The 13,849-nt window shown below is 37.8% G+C and overlaps 1 protein-coding gene across 1 annotated transcript in view; it reads left to right on the forward strand.

The window, feature by feature from the left end:
• The window catches only part of nudcd1 (NudC domain containing 1), a 28,451-nt gene extending 16,019 nt beyond the window's left edge, over positions 1–12,432 (forward strand). Inside the window, exons 6-10 of the mRNA XM_065288730.2 lie at positions 309–516; positions 3,418–3,562; positions 3,651–3,776; positions 9,751–9,910; positions 11,800–12,432. Of these exons, the coding sequence (XP_065144802.1) occupies positions 309–516; positions 3,418–3,562; positions 3,651–3,776; positions 9,751–9,910; positions 11,800–12,086 (926 nt within the window). The 3' untranslated portion in view covers positions 12,087–12,432. The remainder of the gene's footprint in view (positions 1–308; positions 517–3,417; positions 3,563–3,650; positions 3,777–9,750; positions 9,911–11,799) is intronic.
• The last annotated feature ends 1,417 nt before the right edge of the window (positions 12,433–13,849 follow it).

Below are 13,849 nucleotides of genomic sequence, written 5' to 3' on the forward strand. Positions count from 1 at the left end.
TATTACACCCCAAGATCACAATCATAATTCAACAGAACAGAAGTCTGTTTCACGTAACACAGCTTGGCTGAATCCTTCCAGGCTTGTTTTAAACATTTGTTATCTGTATAATTAGTATCAGCATAATCTATTTTTTAGATCTTTGTCTGTCTACCCTCTTAGTCTTTCGGATATTTCTTACAGTACCTTTTCATAAATTAAAGCAAAACCTCCCGTAAATGTCTACCAGACATCTGCGTTTTATTTAATTTTTGAATTTAGCCATAAGCGTCTGTTTTAAATACTTGTCCTATCTTTGTATTGTTCAGATCCCATCTACTTCTGGCAGCAAACAGAGGGAGATGTGACCGTGTGCGTGCGTTTGCCTGAAGGCACCACCAAAGATGACATCCGCTTTAAACTCACCGTGGACTGCCTGCGTGTTGGAGTTGGGGACTATGCACCCCTGCTGGATGGGCAACTGTTCGCACCTGTAGATCCAGAGGCAAGCACCTGGTCAATTAAAGATGATAAGAGGTATGCATGAAGTTTTATAAAAAGTAAAAATTGTTATAACAGCACAAAATCATTACTGATTCCCTTCCAAAAAAAAAAAGTGATATTGTTTAAACTGTATTGAAGGTAAAGGCACTATATGTCATTTTCACAGCCAGGGGACATTAAACAACAACAGCGCCCGCAGCTTGATAATGCTGTTAAAGAACATAGACCAATGTGACTTGTCGTCTTTGCCTTAAAGGAAAACACCACAGTTTTTCAATATTTTACTATGTTCTTACCTCAACTTAGACTAATTAATACATACCTATCGTTTTTCAAGGTATGCACTTAAACTTTGTAGAGCGCTTCATGAATGTGTTAGCATTTAGCCTAGCGCCATTCATTCCTTAGGATCCAAACAGGGATGAATTTAGAAGCTACCCAACAATTTCATGTTTTCTCTATTTAAAGACTGTTGCATGAGTAGTTACACAAGTAAGTATGGTGGCACAAAATAAAACGTGTCGATTTTAGCAGATAATAAATGAGAACTATATTGTATGGCGGAAGAGCACTTAGTTTGCAGCACTTCGACCTCGGGCGCAGTAACATCATCACCTCCCCCTCACAAAAACTTCCGTCAGGGGTGATGATGTTACTGCGCCCGAGGTCGAAGTGCTGCAAACTAAGTGCTCTTCTGCCATACAATATAGTTCTCATTTTTTATATGCTTAAAAAAAATCACCACGTTTTACCAAATACACAAGCAATGAAATAGGTGCACTTTAAAATATATTGTGGATAATCTAAGTTTGCATGTAAACAAAATATCAAACACTGTGCTAGTAGTTTTTAGATACTTTAATGCCAAAATCTTACATAATTTGCCACATAAATCTTTAATAAACATCCCTTTTATATCTTGGCAAAGGGTGTATTGTGTATATGCACAAAAGGCTTTTGGCAAACTCCGAGTTCATGCGTTTGAAGAACAAACACCCACGCTGTTGTGTGCATATGACAAAAGGCGTCAGTTGTCGGCGTGCCTGCCCACACGTTCATGGCACGTGTTAACAAGAGAAAGTTTCTCTAAACCGTTTCTCAGAAACATTAGTTGTCCACCTGATTTGAATATCCACTTACTGAAAAACGTCCTTCTCTCCAAATCATCTTGCATCCCGCTTACTTGTGTTCTTCGTCTGAGACGCGCATTGTCTTTCCAATTCCTAGATTTTAATAAGAGCCCCCTGATGACCCCTCTTACACTGTGAAGTGCCGGAGCCGGGCTCCGTCTGTGTTCTGTTTCAAGTGTCTGTGTTTGTTTTCTGTCTCTTGTCTTACGGTCACTGTTGCTGTTATTTGCATATGTATAGTGACCTTCATTTGTATGGTGATTCTCATTATGAGGCATGTACAGTTTAATGGGTTATGTAAAAGAAATTGTTGTTCTCGGATGTTCTCGGATGCATTGAATGAATTGGAAATGTTCATTTTTAATGGTACTTCTAGACAGAGTACAGAGAGAAAGACAGAATTAATTTTGATTAAGCTTCTCACTTATACGAGAATTGTCAACAACATAAAGCTGAATAATTTTTTAAGTCAGCTGTATAATAGATAATACTTTTTTGTTTTTGAAATACATCATGAAATGGAGCTGCACAATATTAAATGAAATATGTGATATGTCTTCTGTATTTGTTAACCCTTCAGTGCTTGGGACACCACTGGACTTTTCCTTCATTTTTTAAAAGTGTTACCTTCCTCTCAGGGGCATTAAACTCTGTGACTTTTCCTAAATAATAAACATGCACAAAAAACACTGGGCTTGATTTGGTTGTTCTAAAGGTGTATAAAAAATTACCATATAAGGTGTTTGAGGTCAAAATGACCCCACATTAAAAATGAATGAAAAAAAAGGAAAAACATTAAGTTTTGTATGAATGGGTAAATGAAAAAAACACTTTTTTCATTTTGTTTGTCAAAAAATAAAAGTAAATCCATTATAAATCTGAAAATTTCTAAGTATAAACCAAGGTCTGGTCCTGGAGCATAAATAAAAAGTGGGACGAATTTCCATCTCATACACGGACACCAAATACAGATTTTTTGTGATTTTTGATTTTTTTTTTTTACAGATTTCAGAATGTTTAAAAATATATTCACAAAATATATATTATAAAGTTGTGAAGAGAAGTTGAAGCATCAAGAAAATTAAGTGAAAATGAAATTAGTCCCTATGGACTTCTATGAAATATATGTTTTCTATGTCATTGCACCTTCTTTCCTAATTATAATTTCTAAAGTTTTTCCACAAAGCAGCAGATATCAGTATTCTATCCCTAACACATAGAGCAATGTCCAAAACAATTTAGATTTAATTAAGTGATTTTTTTTCTTTAAAATATAATTTTTCATGAGCCAATTTATGGCCTAGTTAAGTAATTGTGCAGTAAATTGGTAAAAACGTCCACATTTCCACAAAAACACAGCATAAATGTATAGTTGAGAAGTAAATAAAAAAATTATATATAGCGTTCCATATAAAAAATATTTTTCTTATGCAATTGCTCTTTAAAAGTTTGGGGTCTATCAGACCCCAAACACCAAAAACGTTATCCTTTTTGAACACTGATTAAGGGTTAATAATACAACACTCTGTATGCCATATGATAATTCTTAAAGCTTGTAAAATCATTCTAACTACATTTAATATACTTAAAAATATGCATAAAATATATTTATCCAACATGTTTCATATTATTTCTTATCACTGATCATATTCCACACAAACTCATATGCACACAAGCACTAACATTCATCTGCCAGTCTCACTGCTATCTACATCAACCAAAAACTTTGACTAAACATCATTTTTGAAGTATTTAAATAGTTTAGTTATTCAGTGTTTATCCCAAATAATTTTTGTGTGTGCAGTTTGGAAGTTCATCTCCAAAAGCGAAGCGAGGGTCCGCTGTGGTCCGAATTTATTTTGGGTGACCGGCGAGGAGAGTATTTAATGAATGATGAACAAAAATCACAGCTCCAACAGAGACTTTCCTATCTCACTGCTGAAGACCTGGTCAGTATCTCTTTTTTTTTAATTATATTTCTTTTATAAATTAGGATCTTGCAACATATTTATCGTCTTTCTGCTTGTGACCCTTTAGAATCCAGACCCAGAGAAGGAAAAGCCCCCTTGCAACACTCAGGAACTGGAGGACTGTGACATGTTTCCAGAGGACGGCTCCACGTTGATGCGCTTTGATGGTACCACTCTGAAGCCCACACATGTGGTAAGGCAATAGACATGGAAATAGCAGGTAGCGTGGCAATTAGCATGAAAGAGGAAAGTGGGCTGCTCAATGGCTTGTTAAACCGCTCCTCCAGGAGGATGTTTTTCGAATCATTTTTTTTTATAAAAGCTCCATCACTGTAGTACTGACCTACCTAACCTAACCATTATCTTGCTGTTATCCTTCAGGTTCCCATTAGGGGTATAAAATTTGAGCTCTTGTGTTAAAATGCAATGCATTTTTAAAATGATGTCTCTTAGAAACAAGTGCAGAAGTCCCCATAATAAATTCTATAGTCCTCGTCGACTGCATCTCTTGGACCCTTAAATGAGGGAGCAGTTTGAAAAGTCAATAATATGGCGACTTACAAGGCAGTTGTAGATTTAAGAAGCTATTTCATGCTACAGATATACAGTCTATAATCTTTGAGAAATAGTTTTACTTAATTAAAGGTAAGGTTTCACATTTTGAAAAATGCTAACGGTAGCCGCCTAGCAATGAAATCACGATCCCACCCTCCAGTCAAATCGCCATCCAAACTCACGCCTCTTTCAAAACACATGAACACGCACAGATCAGACGGTCACATCTCATGTCTCATTCACCAGTGAGAAAACTTTGCAGTACAAAGTGAATAACATTTCCAAAATAACCAACATAAACAACTGGTTTACATCAGAATTAGTTAAAGCACACTTTCGGTTGTGTAGACGTATATTGTTACGCTAATCCGTAAACGAACACAAATTTCACAAGCAACACAACGTTTCATCAAAGTAGAATAACTGAATCCATCTCAATACAAACATATCGCGTACCTACCTTACCAAAATAAACAGTGCAACGACCCTTTCAGACCCTTTGCCTCCTGCAGCTGTTTCATCTCGCGGTAAAGCAGTAAAGTTACAGATGTTAATTTGGGTTTTTGCTCTTTGCTGATCCAGGCAGTTTTTGTTGTTGTTGTTATAAAAGATGTCTTTCGTTTTGTGGCTCCTGTGCAGGTTGTCAATTCATCAGGAAAGTTTGCCATTCTCGCTGTTTACAGACAGGAGGTGAGCGCACGTGAACGCGCAGATGACGTATGGTGTCTGCGTGGACTCGCTGCGCGGTGGGCATTCAAATTACGCTTGCGTATGAGGGACAAAAAAGGCAACCAAAATTTATGATTGGATGAAAATTTTTTGGTCCTACGCCTTTCACAGATTACATAAATTTCTACAAATACATTTAAACAACTTAACACAGTGATTGCTATCAGGATGTGAGGAGACTTTTAACCAGCATAACTAAAAATGTTTCGGGATCAAATGTGTTACCCTACCTTAAATTTTTTCTAAATGTGTGTTCCCATGACTGCTTTTATTCGACATATAGCTATAAAGATATACCTAAGACACTTTGTTCAGTACATTTTCTGTATATGTGACCCATGCTGGCAGAATGAGTCTGAACGTGCACAGTGTATTTTGAACTACAGCCAAAAGATATAGTATAAAAGTTAGCTTTTTTTTTATTTTTTTTGCGATCCCAATCCTCTAAATAGTCATTAAACATCTAAAGTGATCTTTAAAGTCTTATGTAGTGCTGAGAAGAACAATTTCCAGTAATAAAAAGAGTGATCGTATCGTAAGATTACAGGGAAAATCAATGGTATATACATATAGTTTTATTAACTTTTACCTTGTGCCAAAACGATAACAAAAAGACTAAATATGAATAAAAGAAACAATTTATAGATTCATGAGACCAAATACTGCTGTTTTGTTCAATCCAAAACAAATAAAATCTCATTTTTGACCATCAAACACGGATACATCAGAGCCAGCAGGAAATTATAAGTGTCCGAGATCCGGCTGTGGTGGTCTGCGGGGTGAGCGAACACTGACGCCCGCTGGGCGCGTCTGGCTCTCATGTCACAATCTTTCTAAACAAATGTTCAAATAGGCTCTATTTTTTACTAATTGACTGCAGATTTAAATATTATACATACATATTCTCACCTGAACTGATCTTAAAACTACACTTTGTGACCAAGAAACAGTAATATTGAGAACCGTATATTCCGTTTAATGAGTTATTATGACATCCAAAACAACAAAGGTTACCAATCATTCTGTTCTTCAAATCCGTGGCGGAAAAAGTTGTTCCCAGAAAATGAGGCTTTTAAAATAACTCTGTTGTTGTTTTCTAGTTTTCTTTTTTTAAGTTAAATTCCTAAAATCGGTATGTGCGCACATTTTGTGAAGGCTTTCAGACACTTTACCATTGAATAAAATTCCATGCCGACACCAGGCCCTCACCCCCCATTTACTCTCTTCTGTAAATCACTTACAATGATGCAGCGAAACACTTTGACCTTTACTAAGAGCACACGCTTACGGTTTCAAAGCCTCCTCCTTCCAAACTCCGAGGAGAGCCGGTCCCATGTCGACCCCTTCACAGGTTTTTGATTGCATGTTTGTGTCCCTCAGCTGGGCGCCGGAGCGGACCTGAAGGAACTTCAGATTCCTTTCTCCTCTTCTAAAGAGCGGTACCTCTCTTCTGAGACTCACTCTTGAGACTTCACAAACGAATAAGAGCGTTGACATTTACTGTATATTTGAATGATTTGTATCACAAGAGCTCCTCAGCATCAGTTGACAGCAGCAACGTTCTTTTCATCAGACAGCATGTTTGTGAAGAAATAGTGAGGGATGGTTATTTTAATATTTGTCATCAGAGATCTGAAGTAACATAGTGTTCACAGGTTATACTTGGAGTTTCATCTATGTATAATTGAAAGATTAACCTCTATTTTAGGATCGTCACTCCAATTTATGAGGCTCAGGATGAGATTTGTGTAAGTGGCCCTTGCCGCCACCTTATGAGTCCTGTGAACGTGTCTAGCTTACCATCTCTTGTGATGTGAAGGACAGGCAGTTCAAACCATTTAATGTTAAATATACCTTTATGTATGTTTAGATGTACACAAGTCAGGGTTCCCACCGGTCCTTGAAAGTTTGTGAATCTGGGAGAAAAAATTCAAGGCACTGGGAAGTTTTTTAAAATATGCATACATGGATACAGGTCATTGAAAGTGCTTGAATCTATTTTATGCAAGAAGTTTTCTGGAAAAAAAACCATATTATTCCCTGTGTAGTGTAAAATATCATAAAATTCTAGTTCTCGTGCTAACTGTTTGCTTTAAATTCTTATATATATTCTGTATGCAAATGTTGATTCATACCAAAATGCTTTTTTGCATAGTTGTGTTTGACACATGAAAACGTCTCGGGTTACGTATGCAACTGTTGTTCGCTGAGAAGGGAACGAGATGCTGCGTCTCCCTTTCCATACTTCCTGCGTCCCTGTAATGCCGTCTTTGGCAATATTTCAGATAGCGATATACTTCCTGGCTCCCGCGTCACCCTGTCTTTGTCGTTAAGCCTCACCATTGGTTGAAATTGATATACACATTCAGACGCACTTACCCCTGGAGGTGTCCCCAAAGTGTCACCGCAGTGACGCAGAGCGAGTTCCCTCGAAAGGGAACTGTAACAATGTATCTTAAAAGGTAAGTCGATGTAACCTTGCTCTCACTTAAAATGTGTCCCCACAATTAGTCCTTGAATTTGAGGGTATTGTACATGAAAAGTCCTTGAATTTGAAGTTAACTAAAGTGTGGGAACCCTGACAAGTCTTTGAGGGTCAGAAAGGTTTTCCAGAAGCTTGTTTTAAAAATAAAATACAATAATGTTGCTTTAGATTAAATTTACGTAACATTATCTGAAGCAACTTAGGGCAGGGTTTCGGGCTGAGTTATCATTCTTGTTTTTTTACTATTCACTTCGTAAGAAATTCTATGAATTAGCCTCGAAAAAATAAAAAGATTTGTCAGGGAAAGCAGTGGGATCAAAGGTGCGATACAAAGTTACTTTCAGCTTACACAGTTCTAGCGCTGCTTACTGAAAATCTGAAATACTGACCCTTATTGTTGTGCCGTATGCCTGGTGTTCATGAATTAAACTGTGCAGCGATGTGAAAGACATTTTCAACCAGCACAGTCTCTATTCGCGGAGAGCCGTAAGCATTCAAGCCCTCACTTAAAGACGGGTTGCCAATGTGCCTGGATAATTAAATGGATTTTAAGGGTCTTTATTTTGAGATGTGTTACATTATCTGCACTCCTCCTCTTCACTCCGCTGTTGGCGGCATGAGCGAACAGACCATTGAGGTCAGTTACATTTCATTCTTTCACGAACAATACAGGGACACATTTCACAATGTCCTCATAATTACAGTGGCTTGAAATCGGCTTTGTGCTTCAGTATGTTGGGTCATGCAGTGAAAATAGGTGAAGACAGCATGTACCGTAATTGTCTCTGGATAACTTTTTAACAAGCCATTTATAATGTAACTTACACGTACAAGCTCTGTACAAAAACCTAGTGAGCAAAAACCTGGTGAGGGATTAACATTGTGCTGTTTTTAACGTTTGCATGCATCTATTCAAAATTCTTAATCTTTAAAATCATAATAGATCTGCATAATGCATCTGAGACTATTTACTATTCACTGTCTGAAAAAATGGTCAAAATATTTACCTAACCTTTCAAAAAGTACAACTTTGTATCTAAAGACTTCATATTAGCAGAGGTGCATATTGGTACCAAATGTATACATATCTGTGCCTAATGGTTCATATTAGGACCTTTTAAAAGGGTACTGCCCCAGTGACAGCTGAAGTTCATATTTTGATAATTTTTCCTAACAGCCTTATTTTTCCTTTTTTAATTGCTTTTTATTTATATATCCGTCATCTCCAATCGTGGATCATGCTGAAGGCTTTAAAAATAAAAATGAAGTGGACATTAAATGTTTGAATGACAGCACTGACAATTTAACAGGAATCTGAGTGTGTGAAATGGTCAATGGCCGAATCCAGATTGCTCTGAATTTAATATTCAATTCGACTCATCGGTGAGCAAAGCAGCAGGCGTTTGGTACATGGCATTTTTAAGGGGATGTTGGCAGCCAGCATTCACCAACACACATCATTTTTGGCATTGAACCGGATGGTGATTCACAACAGGCGAGAAATGTTACGTCACGTATGTGACGATCAAGTTTGGTTTGCGCGCAGCTGCTGCTTGAGTCGCTTATGACGATTCAGACATGTTGTCATCTCAAATGGGCGCATCTTAATAGGGTCTTTGATGATATTATACCTACAAAATAGCAGAATTGTGTCAAAAAAATTCTAAATTCATATGCATTCTTGAATCACAACCATAGACTGTAAAAAAGATGGACGTAGTATCCGTGACATCACCCATAGATTTCTGTAGATCGTTTTTGAAGCCAATAGTAGACCGTGCTTGCCGTCGCCATCTTGGCCACGCATCACCGCACATCACGTGCGGATATCCGAAAATGGGTATAGAGGTTGGACTTGGGTGATGCTGAAATCACGCCCGCCTAGCTTGACTCTAGTGACAGCACTTGCTGTCCATCCGTCACTTAAGTGGCCACGCCCCTAATTATGCAGAACTTTAAGGCTTAATATAATTTAAATGGATGAGCTACAAAAAAAACCCCCTCACTGTTTCATGGAGGGCAAAATTAGCTATACAGACCAAAAACTATTTTTGTACCAGGCTGTAAACATGTTTTTTTCTGCTCTAAAGATGACAATTTTAACATGAGGGTCTATGGGAATTGACTTTTTGGAGCCAGCCTTTAGCTGCCAGTCCATGAATTGCAGTTTAAATTACACTGTCAGAAAAAAGGTACAAAAGCTGTAATTTGGGATGGTACAGTCTTAAAATGTACCATTAGTGGCAAAAAGATGTGTATTTTTTACGTACCGATATGCACCTTTTGGGTACAAAGCTACCGTCGCTTTAAAAGCTTTTATTTCTGAAAGTATACTAAAATGTATTCAGATATTTCATATCATTTTTTTTCATCCATATGTTTTTTTCTTAACATTCAGGTGAACCTCGGAAGCAACCAGTTTCTTTTCTCAGTTCACACAGATCCTTCTGAGATGCCGGCTTTTTGCTTGCGGCATGACGTCGATGCCCTGCTGTTGCAGCCACGGCCCAACCAGGACAATGATATATGGGAACACGTTGCTACGTTTAATGCACTTGGTAAGGCCAAATGTTTGTCAGTGCAATGAAATAAAAGCTGTAAATATGGCTATGAATAGTTGTGAGGCTTCCTTATATGTCCATTGCTACAGTTTAAATCTCAACAAATGAACTGCAGATTCCAGTTTATTCTTATTACATTGAGTCCCGGTTTCTCAGACAGGCCTTACTGTGCATTCAAACCAGACGCGGTAGAGGCGTCAAAAACGCGCTATTCGCGTGTAGATGTGCGCTTGTAGATTTTGAGTTTACTCGCTTCATTTGTGCGTGAAAGCCACGCATACAATTCTAGTCATTACAGACATTCACATGAATTTCGCGTCATGGGAGGGGCTTTTGTGACTCCGATCGCTTCCTATAGAGACAGAGTGCAGTTATGCAAATTTGAAAAACACGTCCACCGGGGGGAAAACAATCCAACCGTCTCCATTGACTTTGTATTGCGAGAGGCCGCCTCCTTGTCATTTCTGGCTTATAACAAAAAACAGAATAATGCCGAAAAGCTGCTGTGTGACAATATGTACAGCTAACAAGCCAAAGAACCCAGAAATAAGTTTTTATAAGATGTCGAGCAGTAAAACCCAACCTTTAAGGAGAAAAAAGTGGATCGCCGACTACATTTCCCCCTAGTGGACGCAGTTCTACTAATAGGAGTACTATGAAAAGTTGCCTGTTTTCCACTTTTGGAACGCTCGTTTTTTGAGGTCGACATCTTATAAAAACTTATTTCTGGGTTCTTTGGCTTGTTAGCTGTACATATTGTCACACAGCAGCTTTTAGGCATTATTCTGTTTTTTTGTTATAAGCCAGAAATGACAAGGAGGCAGCCTCTCGCAATACAAAGTCAATGGAGACGGTTGGATTGTTTTCCCCCCGGTGGGCGTGGTTTTCAGGTTATGACGCGCTGCGCTCTGTCTCTATAATCATGTCACTAATAGAGCAAGCTCCTGATTGGTTAACACGGCGTGAATATCCTCCAAATTTCAGATTTTTTAACTTGTGCATTTCCGTTGCGCCTTCCTCGCATTACGCACCAATCGTGCTGCGCCATTCGGGCTTACCTTGCCTCAGATGCCTATTCGCGTCTTTGCATTGACTTAACATGTAAATCACTCGCGCTTGCTGCCTCTTCCACGTCTGGTGTGAACCCACAATTATGCTACGTACACACCAAACGCGGGGCATCGCATTACTCGCTCTAGATTACTTGCGTGATTTAACTTTGTGGTTTAATTTTTCGCTTGAGTTGAATATATTCAATTTGGGCGAAGACGCGTTTGAGGCGAATAGCGCATGTTTTTATAGCAAACGCGCCGCCCATATTGCGTCATTTGCCTTGCCCCACGCGATGATGCGACTGGTCGCGTCTTTGCATTGACTTTGTATGTAATCTACTCGCACAAATCGTTCAACTTGCGTCTGGTGTAAACCCACAGTTAGGCTAAGGCCCAGATTATAATGCATGTTTAAGCAGATGAAAACAACTTGATTGTCCTGACATAGTATCTTTAAATATATCAGCTGCATTATTTTGTTTTAAGATGCATATTAGTAATGTTTTTATATAAAGCTGCTTAAATGCAATAATTCTGGCTTAATCTCAGCCTTGTCTGTGAAACCGGCCCTTCTCACTTGCTAAATGCTAAACTCCCAAGTAGATTTGTTATTTGAATTACCATGCCATCTTGCATTCATTTTGAAGCAAATGCCATTCGATCCCTAGGTAATGCAAGTCGCTTTGCATAAAAGCATCTGCCAAATGCATAAATGTAAATGTAATGAGTCTTTTTACATCCCTCTTTATGTTAAATATTAATAATTCAGTCTCTATACCATTTTCTGCACACAGTTCATCTAATGATGTTAATTTGTTCAATCTTTCTGTTCAGGCTATGTTCAAGCATCAAAACGTGACAAAAAGTTTGCGACCTGTGCCCCCAACTTCTCATACTCTGCTTTGGGCGAGTGCCTCAGACGAGTCTTCATCTACCGTCAGCCCTCGCCTGTCGACACGGTACTCTTTAACCGGAAACGGGGCCAACAGGTCGGACAGGTTGCCAAGCAACAGGTAGCCAACCTGGACACCAATAACCCTGTGCTCGGTTTCAGGGCCAGTAATGAAAGACTGTTCATCCTCACTGCCAACAACATGTTTGTTCTGAAGGTGAACAATTGATCATTCCAACATTTCTGAAGGATAATTTGGCACATTTAATCCAAGTTGTTCAGGGACAATTTTTGTGTCGTATGTACATTCAGCCTGGATTTCATCCTGCTCGGTTCTTAAACACGACTGTCAAACTTTAGGGCCTACGGTAGTTGATATGAAATAAGTAAGATTGGTTTGTCTAAGTATGTTAGTTGGTGTGTTTATATGTGAAAATGTTAAGATCTTAATTTACGCTTAAACTTCTTCCAAAGACACAATCGATAGCTTGAGCACCATTTAACATTTCAGAAAACGTCCTTATCATACAATGTAAGACAGATACATGCTGAAATAAACAAGCATATGTATGACACTGACTGTTTTCTGTCTAACTATATAACCTAATCTTTAATCCATAATCTCTAATTATAATCCATGTATTTCTGCATATCCCAATACTACATAACACATACGGTAGTATTGACACTGTCCAATGAGATGTAAGTTTGAGCTTTTTAGTAGGGCTGCATGATATTGAAGCCAAATTCAATATTCTATAAATATGCTAAATAATATGTTTTACAGTATGTGATACGATAATTCTGGCTGTCACAGTTATGACATTTGGCTGACGGTTAATTACCTACTAAATTGTGCTGGTTATGACGATTAATTGCCTGTTTAGGGCTTTGACGATTATGACAATTAATTGTCTGTTTTATTGCTTTGACATTTAATTCTCATATTTTTTTTGTTCATGAAATAATTTTCACATGTTGTGATTATTTAAATTAAATATTTTGCAAGATTTACTTGGCAGTAAATAGTAATAGACAAAACACATATTTAAAAGTAATTATTTAATGAATATATCTTTCAAAAACTGAAAATTCTTCATAAAAAATAAACATGATAAAGTGTCTAAAAAATTAATAGAAATAAAATGCAATAAAAAACAGACTATACCAGAACAGGCTTCAAAAAGTAGCCAACCCTCATAAGGCAAATTAGCACTGACCACATGTATGTACAAATCCTTAAGAATAGCATCCTTCACTTCCCTAAATTAGGAATGGCTGTTTTGGAAATGTATGCTTTACCTGGCAGTTCATACTGCTTATCAAAGTTTTGCAGCATTACTTCAAATGCTGTTTTTCCACTGTATTGGAATGTAATGGCTTTGCAATTTATCGTGTTACACTATCAGTTAAGAAGCGTGTTCTGATAATGTCTCATTTATATAGGCGCTGCAGCTCCCCCTTGTGTTTTTTTAGAGAGACGTGCAATCATTGCGGTGATCGGAAATCATCGCGATGAGGTCAAACAATCGCGATGAGACAATTATTTAATCATTGTGACAGCCCTAGCGATTAATACTTTTTTTGTAAAATCAATACAAATTTTATTTAAATATATTTAAAGGTGCACTGTGAAACTTTTAGGAGGATCTCTTGACAGAAATGCAAAATAATATGCATAACTATATTATCAGTGGTGTATAAAAACCTTGCGTTATGAACTTGTATGTTTTTATTACCTTAGAATGAGCCGTTTTTATACACCGCGGGTCACCTCACATGAAAGTCGCCATTTTGCATAGCCATGTTTCTACAGTACCCTAAATGGACAAACTGTTATACAGAGCGCGTTTTGTCACTATGTTGTCTCAGACAATGACTTGTTTGTTCTGTGGTGGCTACCGTAGCTTTTCTATTTGAGCGGTGGACTGAGCCGGTTCCCCGGTTGTAATTCGCAATCTCACTGCTAGATGGCACTGCAATCTACACACA

Source organism: Paramisgurnus dabryanus, chromosome 19 (genome assembly GCF_030506205.2).
Source record: "Paramisgurnus dabryanus chromosome 19, PD_genome_1.1, whole genome shotgun sequence".
Lineage (NCBI taxonomy): Eukaryota > Metazoa > Chordata > Actinopteri > Cypriniformes > Cobitidae > Paramisgurnus > Paramisgurnus dabryanus.